At 35.1% G+C, this 24,628-nt stretch overlaps 1 protein-coding gene across 4 annotated transcripts in view; it reads left to right on the plus strand.

The window, feature by feature from the left end:
• Window positions 1-24,628, plus strand: part of SLC26A7 (solute carrier family 26 member 7) — a 175,930-nt gene that overhangs the window by 141,547 nt on the left and 9,755 nt on the right. For all 4 annotated transcript variants that reach the window (XM_074200057.1, XM_074200058.1, XM_074200059.1 and 1 more), the window contains 2 exons: window positions 2,741-2,878; window positions 14,663-14,711. In XM_074200057.1, coding sequence (XP_074056158.1) covers window positions 2,741-2,878; window positions 14,663-14,711 — 187 coding nt within the window. The remainder of the gene's footprint in view (window positions 1-2,740; window positions 2,879-14,662; window positions 14,712-24,628) is intronic.

Below are 24,628 nucleotides of genomic sequence, written 5' to 3' on the forward strand. Positions count from 1 at the left end.
ACGTCTCACAGAGGAATATATATATATTTGATTCTATATAGGTTTGAAGTTATTGGAGTTATAGGGTAGGGTAGTGACATCAAAATGTGGGCCTACTCATTAGAACCACCCATTGATTCTTTGTTGGTTGGTCAATGATGCCTTTCTTTGCTTTTCTATACCATTCTTTTTTTTTCTTTACTTCTTCCATTGGGAATTTAGTACTTTATGAAATGCCCCAGATTGACCATCTGGTGCCTGAAGCTTTCCTCACTATGGGTACAATCCTGAGATGGCCTTCTTACCATGAAATGAGAACTTGGGCACAGTCACCATCTCAGCTCAGAAATCACCATCCACAAGGAAGTACAGGTCAATAAGTCATTTAGTCAAGGAACATTTATTAAATGTTTAGGTTAGCCACACACTATTAGGTTTCTTCTGTTACCAAAACAAGAATTCTAAAATGTGCCATATAAAGACCTTGATTATTCCTAAATAAGCCAGTTCAGAATCATATGATAATATCAGTAACAACAATGTGGAAAGTTCTGCTGTTCAAGGCACTATTTTGTTAACCTGGAGCACTGGTCAAGAAACAGGACAATATATAAATACATACATACATACATATATATATATATATATATATATATATATATATATATATATACACACACACACATTTCTGAGTTTCTAAATTTTCTTCTGTTTTATCTGCTGGCCTTCAAGGTTACAAAACTCCCCCCAAATTTTTAATTTAATTTTTTATGCCAAGCTGTGATAAATTGAAACTGCAATGGGAAAGTCTGGATGTTGAAGGGATAACTGTATATTTGCTGTTAATGTATATGAATATATGTCATTTTCTCCCAGGAGATTACTGTTTCAATTTTTGCCTATATATACACACAGGGCCTTGTACTTAATAAATGGTTTTGAACTTAACAGGGGTAGGTCCCCTTAAATATAGCCTTCCCAGACTTAGGAAATATGTTCCCACTAGTTAAAATCATGCCAAATGATCTATTCTTTTCCTGAATAACTTTAAGATCTGTTTTAAAGAAAGTCAGTGACATTCTTCTCATAGGCTCAACCTAAAACAACAGGTTAGCATGCTCATATGGTCTTAATAATGGGTGATTAAGAGCAATCTTGGCTAGTTTAGGACTTTAGGATGATTAAATGTGGCATGTCCAGGGGCTTATTCTTTTGTGGTCTGCTTGTGACTTTACTTAAGCTGAAGTTTTTTTTTTTTTTTTGGTAACTTAAAGCTTAGTCTTGGGCTGCTAAATACAGAGACAGTCTAATTATTTACTGAAGTTTAAGCAAACTCTTTTAAAGTCTAAACCTGAGATAGAGAGTTAGAAGAGGCCCTAGACATTTTCTAGCACTGCTCCCTTGTTTTGCTAATGAGGACAATGAATCCTGGAGAATGTAAGGTACTTGACCAATGTCACATAAGCAGTGAACTTACTATGCTTCCCCAGGGCTTAAGATAATTTTTTTTCCTATTATTTTGTTTGCTTATCTGCATTTCCATGTATCCATGTTTTGAGATAGTACCTGAATATTAGGAAGTCATTTAAAAAAACATTAAAGATTTTTTTTTTTTAATCATTTCACTCAAATTGCCATTTCCTTACTCCCCTTGTTGGGGCAGCTAGGTGGTAAAGTAGATAGAATACTGGGCCTGGAAGATGTCAGGAGACTCATATTCCTGAGTTCAAATCTGTGATTCTGAATAAGTCCCTGAATCCTATTTGCCTATTTCCTCATGTGTAAAATGAACTGGTGAAGGAAATGACAAACAGCTCCAGTATCTTTGACAAGAAAACCCCAAATGGGGTCACAATGAGTTGGGCACAACCAGAGAGATGACTGAGGATCAACATGTCTTGGTTAAGGGATTGGTAACTACTCATTTCAAGAGTAGCTCAGGAGTTCATTTTTTTAAAAAAAATTTATTTAGTTAAGGCAATGGAGTTAAATGACTTGCCCAAGGTCACACAGCTAGGTAATTATTAAGTATCTGAGGCTGGATTTGAGCTCAGGTCCTCCTGACTCCAGATCTGGTATGCTATTCACTGTGCCACCTAGCTGCCCTAGTTCATTTTCAAGTTCCTGCCCCTCCCAGAGCCCTGGGCAAAAACTGAGCTGCCTTTTCCTCTTCCTTATCTACATGTCACTCACCTAACCCTTAGCAGCCCCATTTTCTGATTCTCAGGTACTCTATGCCCTCATGCTGCTTCTTGAATATCCAAAGCCCAGCTAGATGGTGAAGGTAATTAAGTCAAAGGAATGAATGACTTAAATGGTTTAATATTCAGGGTTTATTTAAGGGGAGAACCCAAAAAAGTGAAATAGGTGAGAACATATTTTTGAGTAGAGGAAAATTGTTGGTGTCCCTTTCCCATTTCTTGCTCCTCATCCCAGCCCTATACCCTAAAAACAGAATTATTTAACATGATATTCCATTTGCAAAAGAATGCTAACTTAGACCTTGGATATTAAAGACCTCTCTCCAGTGGTGATTAATTAAAATTAAAATATTCTGATAAACATGCCTTATATCATTTCTCAAACAGGGAACTATGAAGAAAAAGTAAATGATCAAGAAGTCTTCTGTCATAACTTTGTATTTTTCTTAATATTAAAGATTAATTATCAGTATCATTCAGTCTTATTAAAGGAGAAATAATTTCTTATCTCAAGTAATTGAATGCAGAACTCTGATTTTTTGCCTTTTCTTTCCCAAAAGGAAAATTTACAACAGGTGAAAATTATCTCAATAAACAATCCACTTGTTTTCCTGAATGCGAAGAAGTTTCATGCCGATTTAATGAATACAATTCAGAAGGATAAAACCAATAATCAGTCACCTGATGATATCAACAAGGTAGGACAAGCTGTTCCATCAATGGAAATTCAAATTAAAAGACACCTGTTAAGAGTATTGTGCTTATAACTAAATTAAAAAGTAGATATTTGGGGCAGCTAGGTACCATAGTGGATGAAGCATGGGCCTTGGAGTCAGGAGTACCTGGGTTCAAATCCGGTCTCAGACACTTAATAATTACCTTGCTGTGTGGCCTTGGGAAAGCCACTTAACCCCATTTGCCTTGCAAAAAAAACCTAAAAAAAAAGTAGATATTCAAAGAAATCTCCAATAAAAAATAAAATGCTTTTATACCTTATTTTCTAACTTTTAAGAACCTGTGTAAAGTGCTTTGGGAGAATAGAATCAGAGTTTGTCAAATTAGTGATTGTTTCAGTCTTTGAATTTATAGCCCCAGTTTCTAATAGACAACCTAAAATATAGGAATTTTGAGAAGCAGAGGTGAGAGGGAATATAGTGTATTTAATAAATGCTTATTGATTAATAAAAGGAAATTACACAGGGGGCATGACAGTTATATTTAAATATTTAAAGCTAGCAATACTTAAAAAATCAGAAAGATCTATCTGTTTAGAAGGCAGAACTAGGAACAAAAATTTCAAAAGGCAGAATTAGTCTTGTTGTAAGGGGAAAAAAACCTCCTAATAATTAGAGCTGTCCAAAAGAGGGATGGAGAGAGGAAGCAAGGGGGAGAGAAAGAGAGACAGACTGACAATGTAGGCTGTAGATCAGAGCTCTAAGGGAGTTTAGAATTCATCTAGTCTAATCCAGTAGTAATCTGAGAGGAAATCATAAAGATTTCTCTTTGAGTGTTGGATTTCTCTGGGTATTATTTGTACTAGATAGCTGCTGAAGTCCCATCTAGAGGTTTCATGAGTTTGTCATTCTATAAAAGATGAATAATACATCATTCCTGTGTTGCACTAGTTTACAATCCAGAAGCCAACCTAAAACATGTACAGCTATCCCCTCCCAATCTCTCCAAAATCTACAGGGCAAGAAAAAATGTGGTAAGGGAGGTGGATGACTTTGATTATTATGATACAGACAAATTTAGCTTCCCTTATGAAGTCAGATAATGTAACTAAAATGATATATGAAGTATCTATAAAAGTGAAATTTCATTTTAGTTTGAATGAATCATCTTTCTTTGAACCATAATAACTGAATCCTTAAGAACTAGCTCTTATCCCATTTTAGCAGTGAAACTTCCTTGAACAAACTGGCATATATAGATATACACCACCTATATGGCAATGAGGATATAATATTTTTTATTTTTAATTGATTTTAATTTGTATGTATTTTATCTCTCAGTCAGATCACAGACTCCAAGAAAACAGGGGCTATGTCTACATCTTTTTATTATTAACAACTGTTCTCCTTTCTTATCCATGAGTTCCAAAATTCCTTTATCTTTTATAGCATTCCACCTTTCCCCATTCCTTATGATTTTTGACCATGATAAATATTTTACAAGAAGCTCTCTAAGACAATTATTTTTAAATTTAATTTTTAATATTAACATATTCTTAATTATTATAAATGGCTCATGAATACTTAGTCCAGAGTGATTATATATTTTTTTACTAATATATCTTAATGGCATACTGCTCTCAAGGTGGAGAGGGGCAAGGAAATCCAAAAATGCTAGGTCTTTTATATACTTTGAATGCCTTGTTCCACCCCCATTCATGCCAATCATAGGCTGGGCTCACAATCTAATTGATACATTGGTCCCCATACATTTTCCCCTCCCTGCTCATTATACTAATGAGCAAGAACAGCTACTTCCTCAAGAATTCTCAAAGGAAAAGGTTGGAGAAGGTCAAAACCCCAAATTAATTTAGGGGGGGAGGGAGCAATCTCATCAGTTTTTGATGAGATTGAGGCTAAATCTTTTATCTTAACTCAGTATCTGCCCATAGGCAACAATATAGACACACTGCAGTCTTTGTAATGTAAACTAACAGATCTCCCTTCATGCTTTTGTGGAACCCAAACAACCCCATATTCCTTACAATTTCCCCCTTTTATAATAAGAATTTGGGCACCTTATATAGTGATTTCTTTCTTAAATCACAATCCACGTTATTTGACATAACTACTGACTTTTTCTACTATCAAGAGTTTTATTTCCTTCTTATCAGAGACATGAACCCATCCCATTTTCCACTTTTGTGCAGGAACACATGACAACTTTCTTTTGTCTTTTACTACTTGCCTATTGCCATCTACCTTTAGGCAGTGACTTGGTAGATTCAGTTTATCACAAACTCCTCCTTCTCCAATCAATAGATTGTCTAATATAAATCTATGCTGAATAACTCTCTCTTGGTTGCATGGCTTAGCCAGCCAAGAAGTCCAGGGCCCTAAGCTGTCTAATTACCAATTTCCACTACAGCTTAGAATCTAATCAGGGTAAAAATTGGGGTTCCATAGCCCCAACTTCCATCCTGTGCTCAAGTAGCAGGCTCATAAATCTAGATAACAACTCCCTGACCAACCCTTGGCAGATGGGTATATGCAGTAGTAATTACAATTTTCTTTATCATAACAGATCAGGATCCCTTATCAGAACAAGGGATCAAGATACCATCATTACATCTCACATGAGTCTCAATCTGCCCATCTCTTTAAGTTGTTTAGTCCCGAATATGTGTACCCTACATCTGGACATAAGTCCACAGACATTTGTTACTCCTGGATTACTACTGGATTAGACAGGAAATCCTGGCCAGACTGGTATAGATAATAGTCACCCTGAACTGACTCAGTCATATGCCACTGGTGTTTCTCTCTTCTGGACCAGATTGCCATTCCACAGTGCACCTCTGACCAGGAACTGAGAATCTAGGCTGGACTCAGGACTGGAACCCAAGGTCAGTTCTCAAACTGCTGTGGACTACCGCAAGTCCAACAGTTAGTCACACCAAAAGACTGGGCATTGACTTCTGTCAGGTAGATTTTTCTCCCACCATTACTAATACCCTGTTGTCTAAATCAGGGATAGGACTCTCCCTAGATAGATTATACAGACTCATGTTATATAATCATGCCACCCTCCTTTTCTCTCAATGGAGAACATCTTCACACTGCCTCTCTTCCTCCTTTTCATCGGAACTATCATTATCTATAAGGAGAGGGAAGGGGTGTCACACTTACAGAATCAAGGGGAAGTTACAGGTTTCAAAAGGGACAGATCCCCTGAGTATATAATGCATGCATAGGCAAGAGATGGTGGAGATGAATTGGTCCAGCATCCTTCTGTATTTTCTGAATTGGTTCCAAAAAGTCCTCTCTAGCGCAGGTGACTTAATTGAGACAATCTTCTGGTAAAGAAGCTGCTTGACATTTTACTCAGATCAAAATACATGTTTTTATCACAAGACAATCAATGAGATTCTAGAACTTATTACTATTTACCTTTTGCCTTACTCACTGTCATATTGACATACATAATTCAACACAATCAACTTCCATAACTGTTTCACTGCATGAGCAAACTCCACTGAGAATTACTACATTAACTTAAGCTTGTAACCATCTTAACCTTTTGCTTTCATTACAGTAATGACTCAAACATCCTTAACCAAAATGAATTTTCTGAAAATATTCCCAAATATGCCATAGGTTTTTCTTTTCCTGATGTACACATCTGACTCACATTCCTTTCCCTAAAAGAGACCTTGAAACTGTAATTATCCCAAGAATTTCCCATTCTTCTTCTTACCTAAATATCCCCTCTAACATAAAAATTAAGGAAAATTAATTATCCAAATGTCATTTTTGGGAAATAAAGTCAAAGGGTTCCTGTCTCAGGCCATACTGAAAAGCCATTCCTTTAACTGTACATCCCTATCACCTGAGATCTTCAGTGTATTAGCTTTCTTGGCTCCAAGAGCATCACATTGACCCAGTAACATTTCCTTTTTGTTGACCAACCTGGTATCTACCTAATTAGAACTTCCAGTGAGTCTGATTCACTAAACCCAATTATAGTATTAATGGGGTCCCAATTAATGAATCCCATACCTAAAACTCTGAGTATCCTTCCTGGGTCCTTGCTAAAACCAGGAATTCTAACCATGACTGGCCCTACATGCCTCATCCCCTACCTCTTACTCGAGATCTCTGATCTCCAGGCCCATATCCCTTTGTCTGAAATCATATCTAATTTATCTCTATATAAAGATGGTATATCAGATACCTTCTTCTAGCCTGTTGTATTTTACAGCAAATAAACATTCCCTTTGACCAGGAGATTGCCCATCATCTCTTAAATTCTCACATGACAATTAAACTAAATATTGTCACCGAAAAATCTCAAATTATCTTTCTTGTGTTCATCTTTCTCATATAGGTGCTTTTACTTTAAAGAAAACAAGCACAACTTTGTAACATATATATCCAAACTATTCCCAATTCACATATATAGCTAGAAATTTCTATTCATAAACTTGTTGAACTACTAGCCTTCCTTAACATACAAATTATCATTGTTATTTTTATTTTTGCAAGGGATTTGGGGGTTAAGCAACTTGCCCAAGGTCACACAGCTAGGTAATCATTAAGTGTCAGAGGCTGGGTTTGAACTCAGGTCCTCCTGACTCCAGGGCCTGTGCTCTATCTACTGTAGTACCTGGCTGCCCCTAACATACAAATTATTCTTTAATTATTATTATTATTATTCTTTAAAACCATTAGAACATCTTAGGTGACTTTAAATTTCTAACATATTATTAATTCCAATATAACAAAATAGCAATAAGAATAACACACAAATTACTAGATTTTACAAAACAATCCTTCCATTGTTACATTATGCATGAACGCACAGATCCTATCCTAAAAGGAGTCATAATTTTTGATATTACTCTTTATTACCCCTTCAAAGCAATCACATGTTAATCCCAGACTTCAACATTACAGTATTCAAATAGTTTATATATTCACAAGAGATAACCAAATATTGTAAATATAATCTCTTTGCAGTTACAAAAGAATATCACTATCATGGAACTGAAAAACACACTTTGCTCATCAATATGTTATCTTAAAGCGGGACCACACAATTGCTATTTGTTTAGTCATCCATCAGAGCTCCCCACATCAGTTGTTCCCAGATTCTCTAAGAATCTAATGTCATACATATAACACAGTTAAAACCCAATGCAAAAAAAAAAATAAAAAAATAAAAAATAAATAAAAAATAAATAACCCCCCTAAAACCCAATGCAATTCTTATTTATGCCATGGTTAATCCAATAGCAAAGGACTAAATCATTAGATGAAACCTCAGTTCATCTAGTTTGCTATCAACTATACAACTAAACTGCCCAACAGTTAAAAGCTTTAGAGTACCTCATACAGAGAATCTAGCACTCACATTCCAAAAAATCCATCCAAAATAAAATTACAATTGTTATCATTAGGCTTAACATTAAAATTAATTAGAACTATTTTCCTAAAAGAAATCAGTTAATATCCCTGATAACATAATCATGTATTTTCCTCTTAGTAACACAATACCACTTTCCTTTAATTCAAAGGTGTTACAATGGAGTTTAAAATCCCAAACTAATTTACCAATCTAGGTTATTTAATTCCTCCCATTCTGTACAAATTTTGTCAGAATATAACAATACTAATACCCTGCTTTTAAAATCCTCAGAGTGATTCCCACTACTATAGTTCAGAAAGGGGTCAATCTTAAAAACGGAATTAGAGTCATCACTTTTAGGCCCTGTGGCCAGAGCAGAGACATTCATTAAACATGATTTCCTTTCAATAAATATATTTTCCAACCCCTGGATTTTATATTTTCTTCTTTTCCCAATCACACATCACACCTGTGATACACCTGTGATGGAGTCTCTTTCCATTTAAGGCTTAAGCACTTGGAGTCTTCTGCCCCACCTCCTCCAGAGGGTCAGGGCACTTCTCAACTGAACTCAGTTTAAAGTTTTAACAAGATGGTGGATTGGATCAAGACTACTACCCCATTCCCCCAACCCAGGTAGAAAACATGGGATCTTTCCTAGGCTCCCATAAGAATAAGAAATCTTCCCTCCTATACCTTCTCTATCTTTTCCTTAAAAATTCTTTCTCTCTTAAACTCTCTCAAACCACAACTTTTCTCTTTGAGTCTTCCTGCCTTTTCTCTCTTTAATTTTACACACCAGTACAGCTATTGCAGGCTCAGTGAGAGAGGGGTTGAGCTCCAGGAGAGGGCACTCCACCCCCCACCTTCTGGAATTCCTTGATGAACTGCCAGCTCCCCCAGTTTAAAACTTAGACCAGGGTCTCCAGTCCTAGAAATAACTAAAACGCACTACTTACATAAGACAGGACATAGAACATCCCCCCATCCCACCCCAGGGAACATTCAAACCCATTCATACATCAGACTGGATCCAATCAGCTTTTTTCTTCGACTTTCAGCTACTGGCCATGTGGCTACCTTGCTCCCCAAGTCTACCAGCAACCTTCCCCTTGGTGGGCTTTAAGATTTTGGGGAAATTTATGGAGAGGGAACCCAAATCCCATCTTCCTCCCTTTGGGGTACCTTATCATCCTTTGGCCTCTTCTTCAGAATAGATCTCCCACCTGGAGGACTTCTCAACCAGCCAGGGAAGTTCTGGCCACCACTGAACCACTGCAGCACTCTGGAGATACCCCAGACATTTTAATTACTTTTGGCTCCAAACCCAGGTGAATCTTCCCAGGAATCTCTGTGATATTTCCCCCTCAGAGAACACCAAGAAAATGGGCTTGAAATCAAACCTTTTTGTGTGCTATTTTCTTGTGTTCTTCAGGGAAAAGTTTCAAAGAAGAGATTTACATTAATATCCTGAACAAGCCCCCAAATTGTTATAATATTAGTGATATACTCAGTCCAAAGTGATTAAATTTTTTTATTAAGATACCTTATTATTTTTATATTTATATTTACTTATATATTTACCTTTATCATATTTATATTTATGAAGACATCTCATTAAGATATTTACATAATTGTTATCAGAGATATTAACTGATTTCTTTTAGGAAAATAGGGAGGGCACAAGGAAATCTCAAAATGCTAGGTCTTTTGTACACTTCGAAAGGCCTTGTTCTTGCCCCATCATACCAATCGTGGACTGGGATCACAATCTAATTAATACATTAGTCCCCATACATTTTCCCCTTTCTGCTCATTATACTAAGGAGAAAGTCAAAGACCCTAAATTAACTTAGAACTAGGTGGGGCAATCTTGTCAGTTTTTGATGAGATTGAGGCTAAATTTTTTATCTTAACTCAGTACCTGCTCAGAGGCTACAATATAGGCAGACCCCAGTCTTTGTAATGTAAACTAGCAATTCTCCCTTCACATTCTTGTGGAACCCAAACAGCCTCATATTCCTCACATTAATCACTTTCTTAAGTCTAGGCAATTAACAAAACAGTAAATCAGGCCCTGATTTGTATATTTGCTGATTTCTGAGAAAGTACTAAATTTAACTTTTGGCTCTCCCAAGACAATAAGAGGTGACTTCATTACATTTTTATCCCAACCCTATTATGTGGCCCTTTTATGAACACCTATTTCTCTATCCCTCATTTCTTTCCTTGACTTTCATGACTGAACTTGCTACACTCCTTTTCCTTTCTTGACCAGGAAGTTAAGCAATTCTAGATTGTTTACTTATGACAAATCCCTTGCTCCTTGTCCTATTGGCAGTCATGCATTGCCATAGTCCAATTCTGTATTCACTCCCACCATGACTGCTCTGCTCCTAACCACATAATTTTCAATGAAGCTAGAGAAAAATCACAAAATTTTACTGATTTATGTATATTCAACTGGGATCTTAACTGCAAGCCACTTAGATATTTTAAATTGACTTGTTATCCCACTCTCCAAAGCAGGCATTCCAAACCTTTTTTGCCCCTCCTCAAAATTCCTATGGTGCCCTGTTGCCTGATTTTTTTCAACTGAAGACCTAGACTTCATATTTCACCAAAACAAAGCTATTTTCTTATTTAGTTAGTTAGTTAGCTTTCAATTACATGCAGAGTTAGTTTTCAACATTTATCTTTTTTAAGCTTTTATGTTCCACATTTTTCTACTATCCTCCCCCCCTTCCCATGTTTTTTAAAAAAATGAACATAGAATGCTTTTCTCTGCAATCAGAATCCAGTTTCTTCTTTGGATGTAGATGGCATTTTCTAACTAAGGCTAATATCTAAGAGCTCCCCCTTCTTTTCCTCCTCATCTCATATTACTCAGAAGTCTTTCTCTTTTCCTTTATACATCTCTCTCATGAAAAGATGGTCCTTCTCTTTGCCAAGGCAAAGCCCTCTATCTACACCATTGATCTCATTTTCTGTCTCCAGAATATTCTGCCACTGTTGTTTCCATTATTTCTTTAATTTTCAATCTGTTCCAGCTATCAGCTCCTTTCCTGCTCACTATAATTATTTTGCTTTCTCCAGTCTTTTTTTATATCAAGAACAAAAGCAAAAATCTAACTTGAACCAACTAAACCTATTAGTTAATGCTCAATATATAACTTCTCTTTGGCTAAACTTCATGAAGAGATCATCTATATGAGGAGCTTCCAATTCCTTTTGTCTCACTCATGTCTAAATTACTTGCAATCTGGTTTTTTTATCTCATGATTTACCTGAAATCTCTTTCTCTGAAGTTATCAGTGAACTTATGATTTCACAATTTTCTCAATTCATATCCATTCTGACCATTCTGAAACTTTTGACATTGCAAATTCAATTCTTTTCCTGTATACTTTTTCTTCTTTAGGTTTTCATGACATTCTCTTTCCTGCTTCTCCTCTTACTTCTCCAATGATTGATTTCTCTTCAGTCTTCTTTGCTGTATCTTCATACAGGTCTTGGCTACTAACCATGTTTGTGCAACAAAACTCTGTCTTGGGTCATCTTTTCTTTCCTCTCCATCCTCCCTTCCTATACTTTTTCTCTCTACTTCCTTGGTGATCTCACAAGTTAGTATGATTCAGTTGTAACATCTATGAAAATGATTTGTGGATCTCTCTTTATATAGATAGATCCACAAATCATTTTCATAAATATTATATGCTACATATATGTGTATATGCATTATATATATTTGAGGTGTGTGTGTCTGTGTGTGTGTGTCCAGCCTGATGTCTTTCCTGAACTTCAGCCCAATAGCATTAATTGTTTCTTGGATATCTCAAAGTTGATATTTGGGTAGGCATCTCAGATCAAAGTGCCAAAACATCATCCCTTATTTTCTCTTCAAATTTTTCCCCTTCTCCAATTTTCCTATTACAGTGAGGACCATCCTTAGCCACTCAAAACCTTGGTATCATCCTTGACTTCTCACTCTTACTCACTTCCCTTATAACATTCCCCATTGAAAAATCTTTTTTTGTTTCTACCTTCCCAACATCTCTTGTATATATTCATCTCTGTCCACTTACAATTCACAAGCATAGTATAGTCCCTCATCACTTCTCACCTGTGTAGGAATGGATTTCTAATTGATCTTCCCTTCCTGGACTCTTTCCACCCTTCATTCATCTACCAAAAGAATTTTCCTAAAGTACAGTTCTGACTACTTACCCATTTTACTTAGTAACTGATTTTCTTCAGTATCAATTATAAAATTCTGTTTGGCATTTAAAGTTCTTTACAGTTTATGTGTTTCCTATATTTTCAGTCTTCTGATTATAGGTTGTTTTTCATAAACATTATGATCCAGCTCCATTGATTTACTTGCTGTTTCTTACATGCTGACTGTCCCCCATGTTTGGAATGCTTATTCTCCTCACCTCCAATTTCCTGCTTCTCTAGATGCCTTTAAAAGCTCAAAAAGATATCATTTTCTGAAGTTCCCCACCTTAGTGTCTTTCCTCTACAACCTCCTTCCATTTATAGTTTGAATGTACATAGCTATTTGTGTGTTGGCTTTTCCATGGTATGGTGAGTTCTTTGAGAGTAGAGACCATATTTTTACCTTCCTTTATATTTCTAGCACTTAGAAGAATCCTGGCCACATAGTAAGTAACTAACAAATATTAGTAAATGATTTTTTTTATTCCTCTCAGAGACTTCCATGATCCCTTTCACATTTGCAGTTGAGGGTGAGACTGTTTTTCTCAAATTATTTTTTCCACAATGAAAATTGAAAATCTTTTGTGTGAACATAAATAAGTTGAACTAGTATTTTGTGCTTTCCCAGCTTTAACTTAGTTAAAACTGATACCTTGGCAATTTAAGACGTTATTCAACTTTTGTCTCTTTAAAGAACAAAAACAGAAACAAAATTCTTTTTGATTATTTAGGTTCGTTTTAGAGTTTTGGAGAGGAGGAATATGACCTGAAGTTTGGAGTGGGATAGTTATGAAAATTTCACTTAAGGCCTGAGTACTGTTTGAAAGTCTTATCTTTTTATCTGTGAAATGAGGGTGTTGGACTGGATTTTTCCTATGGTTCAGTTCCTTTCTAACATTCTAAGATTCTACTTTGAAAAGTAAATGGAATATAATCTCATTAGGGTATAACAGGATACTGGATATAGTGTCTATTGGCAGGCAAAAGCTTCTGCTATTCCCCCCCAGGTAAACTAATTGTCATTCAGGAATATATTTTAATGTCAGAATCCTGACCCAGATTCTTATACCACAGAATTTACACAAGAGAGAAGCAATACCTTGGCATGTTTTCATGAAGTTCCATAAATGAACATTAAGCTGGTGTCTTAATAAGAACTAAAGTATTCATCCTGTTGAAATTGCTATTAGGAAAATTATGGTTCAGTCATTGCCCATGGTTCTTAATGGATTTTTTGGTATCATGGATCCCTTTGATAGTCTGGTAAAGCCCATTGACTACTCTCAGAATGTTTATTACCTATATTCATAATAGGAGATGCTAAATTTATATGAGAAGTTAGTGAAATTTTTTTCCCATCCAATTTCATAGACTGCCTGAAATTATTCACAGACCTTCCTTAAGGTGATTTAAGATTCCTTGGTTTAATGAAATGACTATATATCTGTGAATTGGAACATAAACCCCTCCTCTGTCCCCTTGTTATTCAAAATCTGAAAAAAAGAACATCAGAAAGAGGTAGAAAGCATCTTGAATTTGGATTCACAGATTGACTTTCAGTTCTACTCCTTATCACTTATTTAACTTAAATTGTATCCTTATCTAGGCAACCCAGTAGATAGAGCACTGGGCTTGGAATCAGGAACTCTTCTTCCTAGGTTCAAACCTGGTGTCAGATACTTACTAGCCATGTGACTTTCAGTTTTCTCATCTATAAAATAAAGTGGAAAAAGAAATGGTAAACCACTCCAGTGTTTTACCAAGAAAACACTAAAATAGGGTCACAAAGAGTTGAACACATCTGAAACTACTGAACAAAAAAAGAAACATCCTTATCTGTAAAATGAGATGACCTTTAGTTCTATGTGACTATAGTCCTTGCAAGCCTCAGTCGAATGTAAGTTCCTTGGAGTCAGGGATTGTTTTGTCTTTGTATATAACTAGTACTAGTACAGGATCTTATATGTGTATACATATATATATATATATATATATATATATATATATATATATATATAAATATATATATATATATATATTAAACCCTTAGCAATGCTTTTGGGAATGAAAAAAATTTGATTATATATTTAATTTGAAAAGAGGAGTAGGATGGTATTTATTATAGAGACATAAGAAAAAATGCCTGAAATAAACTGTTTCCTTCCTCATTGTTTTCTTTTCAGTATGAACAAAACACATTGCTCAATTCCAGATCCAATGGCACCTGCAATGGTAAGTTAGTCATTAAAACAATTAAGTGAATTAAAATTAATTTAATTAAATTAAAAACAATAAAACCTGAATAAGTATCATTGTGGGGGAGGGGAATGCAATTTTTTTTAATCTTTGTTCTCATTTTCTGTTTGTTTTATCCCTGAAATGTACCTAATTATTTTTTCCATCAAACACAGCAATAGAAATGCAAATTTCTATACAGTATCAAAATAAAACTTTTTCATGTCCTGAAATATCTTTTTGATTTATGAAATAAAACAAACATTTCCAGAATACAGTACAATAGAAAAGAAGTTTGCACAAGAAACTATAAATCTACAATGCACTATTTGCTATTTCTTTCAAATATATAAAATTATTATGCAAATTTCTTCTTTTTTCCTTTTTTTCTTCTTCCCTTTCTCCCCACCCCCCATAGATGGCTACCATTAGACACAAATAGTTATATAAGCAGCATTTTTCTATACATACTACTTTTATGAGTTCTTTGTCTGAATGTGGATAATATCTTTCTTCATATGTCCTTTATAGTTAATAATTTGGGTATTTATAATTATTTGTTCAAAGCTGTTCTTAAAATAATATTGCTGTTACTGTATACAATATCTATTTGGCTCTGCTCATTTCAGTCTTCATTATTTTGTGAAAGTCTTTCCATGTTTTTCTTTAATCATTGAGCTTATAATTTCTTATAGTACAGTAGTATTCTAACACAATCATATACCACAACTTGTTTAGCCATTCCTCAATTGATCAGCATCCCTGCAATTTCTAGTTCTTTGCCACCACAAAGAGAGCTGCTATTAACATTTTAGAACTCATAGGTTCTTTTCCTTTTTCCTAATCAATTTTGGAAATAGACCAAGTAATGATATTATTGGGTCAAAGGGTAGAGGTAATTTAATAACCCCTTGGGCATAATTCTAGATTGCTCTCCATAATGGTTGGATGAGTTTACAATTCCACCAACATTGAATTAGTATTCTAATTTTTCCACTTATCCTCCAACATTTGTCACTTTCCCTTTCTATCATTTTAAGCAATCTGGTAGGGGTAAAATGATACCTCAAGGTTGTTTAAATTTTAAATCAATAATGATTTTTTTATATGATCATAAATTTTTTTTGATTTCTTCATTGGAAAATTGTCTTTTCATCTCCTTTGACCTTTTATCAATTGGAGAATGAATGGTATTGTTAGAGATTTGACTAAGTTCTTCATATATTTTAGATGAGACTATCATCTGATAAATTGTCTATAGATAAATTGTCCATAAATTTCACCCCTGACCCCAAGTGTTCAGCTTTCTTTCTGATCTTGGATACATTTTTTTTAACAAAATCTTTTCTAATTTAATGTGATCAAAATTATGTATTTTATACCTAACTTTGCTCACTATCTCTTACTTATAATTTTTTGCCTATCCATAATTATGTCTAATGAATAATATGTTCTGTGTTCTGATTTTCTTGTAAAATCTCTCTTGATATCTAGGTTTTATATTCATTTTAATCTTATCTTAAATGATATGATGTCTTTAATACAGTGAATGTGGTTACACTAAAAAAATTCAGTGGCAAATCAAAACATTTATCAGTATAAAGTCTATTATGTCATATTCATAAGTAATGATCAAATAATCTATGCAAGGGTAGCTTTTAAAATGCAACAACAACTAATCAATTTTCTCAAACCGTTAAAGTGGTATAGTGACTAGAGATTTGGACTTAGAATCAGTAAGCCCCTGAATTTAAGTCTTGCCTCAGATATTATGTAGTTATATGAGCATGAGCAAATCCTCATGAGATTAACATGAAAATGAGATTAACAAATATGGTAACATTTGTTTCCCTTTGCAAATTGTAAAACATGATATAAATGCTAGTCATTGGTATTATTTGGGCAACTAGTGTACAGTGGCTAGAGTGTCAGCCTTGGAGTCAAGAAGACATGTCCGTGAGTACAAATCTGACCTCAGATACTTATTAGCATGTGAGCCTGAGTAAACCCTATTTATCTCAGTTTCCTCATCTGTAAAATGAGCTAGAGAAAGAAATTGAGAATCACTCTAGCATCTTTGTCAAGAAAACTTCAAATCGAGCCTTGAAGAGTCAGTAACAACTGAATAACAATAATTAAACACCTATTATATTCCAGGCACCATGTTAAGTAATAAGGATACAAGAGGACAGAAAACAAAAAAGTAATGTTCCCTGCTCTCAATGAGCTCACAGTTTAATGGAAAGTTTATATGCAAACAATGATTGTGGGGATTAAAAAGACTCCAGAAATAGTTTGAGTAGCTTAATAATTTTATTAATATGACCCACACATTATTTTTTTTTAGGTTTTTTTTTGCAAGGCAAATGGGATTTAAGTGGCCTGCCCAATGCCACACAGCTAGGTAATTATTAAGTGTCTGAGGCCAGATTTGGACTCAGGTACTCCTGACTCCAGGGCTGGTGATCTATCCACTGCACCACCTGACCTGCACATTACTAATAAAATGATGGTGATTTGGATGTCTCTCTTGGACCAAAGGCAATCATGTTGGCAGGCTCCCATGCCTCATTCATATCAAATATATATATATATATATATATATATATATATAAAATTATGTAATATCAGTCCAAATTTTACAGTAAGTTATTGTAAACACTCCATAAAGGAAAATGAATAATTGAAACTTCTCTAGTATGAAGGGAGAGCCATATATATATATATATATATATATATATATATATATATATATATACATATATATGTATATAAATAGTTTAGAGATATAGTATTCTCTTGAAAACTAATTGTGATGCCAGAATTTCAATTGTTGAGATAGATAAGGTAAGACATACTAGAAAGGAAGGAGAGGGAAGTAAAGTGAAGTTAAGAAATTTTTTACCGTTACCTGTGATTTTACAAATGTTGGTCCAGGTGAGGAAATATTCCCTACTTTTCTAGGCACATCGTAACTATTCTGCAACAAAAAATCTTAAAAAAGCTGCCTGGACCATTGAGAGCATAGCATCATATGGTTGATAGGTATTAAGAGTTATAATTTTAAGCTGGATTGAGAAAAATGCTCATGATAATGGTGCATGAGCAATTGGAAATAACAGATTTTGTGTGTTTGTGTGTATGTGTGTGTGTGTGTGCGTGTAGGCTCAATAATGATCTTTATTTTGACTCTTCATTGAGATGGCTATTAGGAGCAATGAGTAAGGACTCATTGTGGCTTTTATTTAAACTGCATTTAAGGATTTATTTGGCCCTAAATGTTTTTTTTTCAGCCATTAATTGTTTTTATTTCCATAAAGGTGATAAGGAGCTATCACTTGACAACCACTGGGGAAGTTTTAATCTATATAATTTTGGTCCAAAAATGAAAAATATATTGTCAGACCCACTGATCATGTTAAATGCTTTCAATAGACATATAAGGAAAATGTCTTGATTGAAAGGCTTCAATGAACTACTTTGTGGGGGAGGACATGATTCCCTCATCTTGAAATTAGTGTCTCTAGTCAGAGATGCTGGTTACTTTTTTTGTCAAAATTTAGGTTTATTGGTATATAGACTGAAATTAGCATTTATACTTCACTGAGAGATACTTCAATGATAAGGTTTAACTACCTTGTTTGAATCTTGTTCAAACTTGCTGTCATCCTGGTTAGAGAGGATTGCTATTATCACCTTAATATTTGTTTAACATTTATTGTAGATTTTATGAATCTAATTGCTTCTTACATCCTTAAAGTATGGCCATAAAGATAGACAAATGCAAAAATAGAATTGAGCAAAACCAAGTATACAAAATGGAATATTTGTCAATTTCTGGAAAGTATTCAAGAAAGCTCATTAAATGTTTCATTTCAATGACTGGGTTGTTTAAGGATATAGTAGTATCTTTGATTCCCTTTGGATGTCTTTCCCCCCTACCACCTAGTGCCATCAATATCCATCATATTTGCATGTGCCTCTTCCCCTATCAAAAAAGAAATAAAAAGAATACAATGTTAAGTCTTGCTCATCTCTGTTCTAGACCATTAAGCCACTCAAACTGGGCAGTAAAATTTACCAGCTTTGTGACCTTGGGCAAGTCACATAACTGTGATTCCCTCACATCCAGAGCCATCTCTGGTCAACCTGATTCATATCTTGTCATTGGACCCATTTGACTCTGGAAGAAAAAGTGAGGCTGGTAACTTGGCACAACACCCCCTCATGTGCTTGTCATAGCATCACCACTCTGACATCTTCTTCCAAGCGCAAAGGACAAACATCATTATCAAAAGACCTATTAGTGATTTACCCATTCCAAGAATAATGAAGGCCTTGACCCCATTTGCTGGTATCCTATTTTTTTTCCCACTGGGCCAATAAGTCATCAGATTTTTGCAGCTGCTACTTAGGCAGCAAAATTTGAAAGGGCTATCTGTGACTCCATGGCCATTTTTTCCTTCTTTTCCCTTTAACTTTCAATTATTTCCACTGAACTTTTCTAAAATATTCCTATCTCAAGTATTAGCTTCTTATTCAATGTCCTGGTTGTTTGTGATCCCTATTGGACAAGATTATTGAATGGATGTAACATGATATTTCCATATGAGTTATTTCCATATGTGTTACCTCCCTCTTACAAAAATAAATTTGTATGTTAGAGTAGGTTATGGGGAGAAAAATTAGGAAAAAATTTGTTCCTTGAAGAATTTCAGGAATTCCAGGATTTCCTTGTCTCATAACATTCTGAAGTCAGCATTGAATTTGTATACTTGCCATTGTAATGATAATGATACTAGCATATTTCATTGTGAAATTTGCAAAGCACTTTGCATGCCCAATTTATTGTGACTTTGTCTAACTTAATTAATAATTGTCTGGTATCATTTATTATTTTGCCTCATTTTGAACCGATAATTTAAAAATACAATTAAATCTTTCTTTGGAATAAGAAGTGAGGTTATATGCTGAAGAATAATCCAGTATCAAGACTTTAAAGCTAAAATTCAGAGATAGTAATGCTACATTTTTATTAAGTTGGGAGAAGAGAAAATGAATTTCCTAGATGTAAAAAAATCCTATATAAATATATTCCTTTAGACTTGTAGTTCTCAAACTTTTTGGTCTTAGAATCCTGTTATACTCTTAAAAATTAATGGCATCCCCTACTCCTCAAGAGTGTTTGTTTATGTGAATTATATTTATTGATATTAACATATTAGAAATTAAAATGCCAGTATTATTACAAAATAGTTTGACCTCAAGGGTTCCCTGAAAAGTTCTCAGGGACCCTCAGGGATCCCTAAACAACACTTTGACAATTGCTATTTTTGATAGTCTCTTAATATTTGTCTGGTAGCTAATTGCAAAAATTGCATGTCACTTACTCTGTTCTCATTGTTTTCTATGTTTCTTCTACCATTGGAAATTGAAAGTCTTGGGTGACTTAAAAAAGTGTGATTCTTACCTATTTCTTTCTTGAAAGAACTTCTTATGGCTACCTTGATTCAGTTACCTTCTTATGGTAACTGTCAAGTCAGTCATTCATGACAGACTCAGAACTTTGAATGACTTATTCCTGTTCTTTTAATAGTTTATGAAAACCAAAGCACATTCTCTATGTGCTGTCATTTCTCAAGTACAAAATCATTGTTGCCAATATCCCATGAACCATATATTCATCTGCTTCACCTCAGGATCCTATATTTAGAACTGGAAGTGAATTTAGAAGATATTTTATGAAATTCTCTCATCTTACAGATGAAGAATCTAGAGTGAAAAAGGAGCATGATCAAAGCATGTAACCATTATTAATTGAGCATTTGTTAAATAGTTACTATATACTAGGCTGTGAATTATTATTATTTTTTTGCAAGGCAGTGGGGTTAAATGACTTGTCCAAGGTCACACAGCTTGGTAATTATTAAATGTCTGAGATCAGATTTGAACTCAGGTCCTCCTGACTCCAGGCCTGGTGCTCTACTCACTGAGCCACCTAGCAGCCCCGGTGGGAATTATTTTTAAGAATTATTGCCACCAAAGAGTTTCCTTTGAAATATCGAAATATAAGAATAGATGCAAAAGATATAAGCAATAAATATGTTGTCATCTGGGGATGTGGAAGCACTAGTGATTGGGGGATCAGGAATGGCATCATAAGATATAATTCTTGGGCTGAGCTTTGGAAGAAGTCAGGGATTCCATGAATTTGAAGGCAGGAAAGAACATATTGTAGGTATGGTGGGGGTGGGATAGTACAGAGATAAGAATTATTATATTGTATTAAGTGGAACAGCAAGGGGTGAGTTTAACTGGACCTTGGAATGTATAAGAGGAAGTAGTATATCCCAAGCCTTTAACTTGTGGAACTTTTCTTAAATGTGATTGTTTGGGGCAGCTAGATGCTGTAGGAGATAGATCTTGCTTACTTCAGGGCAGGTACTCTGAGTTCAAATGTGGTCTCAGACACTTAATAATTACCTAGCTCTGTAACCTTGGCCAAGTCAAAAATATGTGAGCTTTTGAATTTCCTGATCTCCTTAACTGAGAGCACTCCCTCCCTCTTCTTCATATTTTCATGTATAGACTTAGTTTGTTTACAGATTGTATCTTCCAACTAGAATGTAAGCATAAGACAGAAATGACAAGATTTGACAAATAATTGGACATATTGTGATGAGGGAGAGTGAGGAGTCTAAAAATGATACTAAGAACCTGCATGACCATAAGGATAGTCTTTCCCTAGAAAAACAAGTGAAATTCAGAAGTAGATCCTTGTAGAAAGATAAGGAGTTCTATGTTGAAAATGTTGAGTTTGATATGACTATAAGTTATCCAGTTGACAGTGACCATATTGGCAGCTAGTGATATGTCACTAGAGATTGAGTAAGGGGGATTGAATATATATATATATATATATATATATATATATATATATATATATATATAATTGCATATTTATTTGTATTTACATATTTATTTTATTTTCATATTTATGTGAATTTATATAAATTTACATGAATTTATATGCTAATGGGTGCTAATGAGGCTACCAAATGAGAAAATATAGAAAGAAACAAGAAGAGGGCTCAAGACAGAGAAAACATTAACAGATAATTGGATACAAGAATATACTTGATCAATAATTATCAAGGAAAATAACTTTGAAAGACTCAAAGTTCTGATCAATGCAGTGACCAATCATGATATCAGAAAACTGATGATAAGGCATATTTCCTACCTCCTGGCAGAGGGGTAGTAGATTAGAAGTGCAGACAGAGACATGTACAGACATAGTCAATATGTTGATTTGCTTTGCTTGACTATGTGTATCAGTTACAAGGGAGGGTTTCTATTGATGTGGTAAAGAGACAATTGGTGGGTAATGAGAGTGATTCAAAAAAAGGAACATAGGAGAAAATCAATAGAGTTTAAAATACATACAAGAGAGCAGAAGGCCTGAAGGAGACCATAAACAGGGTATTTTTATGTTATAATTTTAGATTTTATATATACTCTAATAAAGCAACTAAACCACACATAACAAGCTCACAGTTTCATATACAAGACTCCTTTTGGCTCATATTTGTTAAATCCATAAGAAACAAATTTAAAAAACAGATCAAGCAAAGGAGAAACTGGGAAGGAAGAATTATACGGCTGTGGGAAGAACTAGAGAGAGGTACATTGCCAAAACCCAGAATGAAGAAAAGGTGGCATTTACAGAGAGGATGATCACCAGCATCAAAGCTGCAGAAATAATAAGAAAAAAAGAAACTAAAGAAAATGCACTTGATTTGTCAGTTAAGAGAGATCAGGTGGTGCAGTGGCTAGAGCACCGGCCCTGGAGTCAGGAGTACCTGAGTTCTGATCCAGCCTCAGACACTTAATAATTACCTAGCTGTGTGGCCTAGGACAAGTCTCTTAATCCCATTTGCCTTGCAAAAAAAAAAAAAAGAGAGAGAGAGAGAGAGAGATCATTGATAATTTGGAGGGATCAGTTTCAGCTGTGATGAGATCAGCAATTGGACAGCAGCAGGTTAATAAGTGAGGCAGCCAAGGCAAAGAATGGAAACAGGTGATTTCTAGAAGCAGACCTGTAAAGTATTGCCCTTATGGGGATAGTGTTGGGGGGAGTAAAGCAGGAGGCTGTGGCCAGTGTAGGAACTGTAGAACTAAATATAAAGTTACATCTGCAAAAGTAATGAATTTGGAAATGCCAAATTTGGGTTCAATTAGTGAGAAGTGAAATATGATGTCACTAGTATGGTTCCCCCCCCCCCCCCCCCCAAGTAGGAAAAAGGACAGAGGACAGGTGTCCCTTACTCTCTTCTGACTATTTTCAGGGAACTAAATTACCTGGGTAGGTCATAGCTTGTACATCATTGATTTGAATCTGGAACGAACCTGAGAGGTGATTAGATTTCCTCCCACTAACCCCTTATTTTACAAAGGGGAAATAGGCCAGAGAGCTTAAATCAAGTGTCACATAGTTAATGTCTGAAAGAGGATTTAAATCTATGTCTTCCTGGGCTCTAACTATTAGATCAAAGAGCCTTTTAACCCTGCCCATCTACTCACTGGTGCTGAGGAAAGAACTGAAGACTCACAGACCCCTGTCAGTTCCCAGAATTAGAAAGTGAAGAAAGAGGGACAAAGTGTCCTCAGTGTTCCTCAGGTGGAACCTAGCAGTTGGTTAGACTACCTGACTGGCTTACCTTGCTTTCTTTCCCAAAGAGAGAGAGATTTGAATCTGAGCACCTGAAAGTGATCTTGCCTATAGATGTCAAAAGGTTTGAACTTGGAGATCTGTGGCTATCTAATCCATACATAACATTTAATAAGTTTGGTTTTATTTCTTTTAAAAGGAATAACCCCCCCCCCCCCATTACTAGAGGTAAAAACTGTATACATTTGTGCTATGTTTACGTGATTTGCTCCACTGAAACAGGAAGGAAGGGAGGCTCCCGGGCAACTAGGTGACACAGGGGATAGAAGGTAAAGGCTTGAGTTCAAATTCAGTCTCATATACATATTAGCTATGGGACTCTGGACAAATGACTGAACCTCTGTCTCAATTTCCTTATCTATAAAAAAAGAATAATAATAATAATAATAGCACCTATTTTCCAGGGTAATGAAGATCAGATGGGAAATGCTGCTTCTGCGACTTCTCCTCCTCCTTGTTCTTCTCTGTCTTTCTGTGCTTTTCTTTGTATGTCTCTGTCTCTCTATCTCTGAACCTTTCTGTGTGTCTCTAACTCTGTGTTTCTCAGTTTCTTTTCTGGTGAGTGGGAGATATACTACAAATGGTGAGACTAATTAAATAAATTCACATGAACACTAACCTTTTAGACTTATGAAATATCCACTGCTACTGATAAAAGGAAAGAAGTGGTAGATAAAGGTTGTTAGTTCCCTGAGAGTCCCAGCATCAGAATGCTTCTTTTGTAGGTTCCCTGCATCCCTTTGATAAGCCTGTGAATGTGAGTTGTTTTTGACTCTGTGACTCCTCCACTGAATTAAGGCAAATAGAGTTTAAATGACATGACCAAGGGCATATGAGAGCATCTTAGATTTGAACTCAACTCTTTCTGACTCCAGACATAGGAATCTATCCACTTTGTCACCTAGTTGCCTGTGACTGATATTTTATTCTTATTGCTGTAGTTATCATAAAACTGGATTACTGCACCCCATGGTAGTCAAATTATACAAATTATACAATTATACAAAAATACCTTGTTACATAGGTACTTCAAAAGATCTGATTCATTCATTGTTGGGTCGTTGAAGCTGAATATAACTCTAGTCTCAATGGACATTTTATACGAGACGGTTAGTACAAGAGGTGGAATATGAGGCCTGGAGTTAGAAAACTCTAAGTTTTAATCTCAGCTCAAATATTTACT

Source organism: Macrotis lagotis, chromosome X (genome assembly GCF_037893015.1).
Source record: "Macrotis lagotis isolate mMagLag1 chromosome X, bilby.v1.9.chrom.fasta, whole genome shotgun sequence".
Lineage (NCBI taxonomy): Eukaryota > Metazoa > Chordata > Mammalia > Peramelemorphia > Peramelidae > Macrotis > Macrotis lagotis.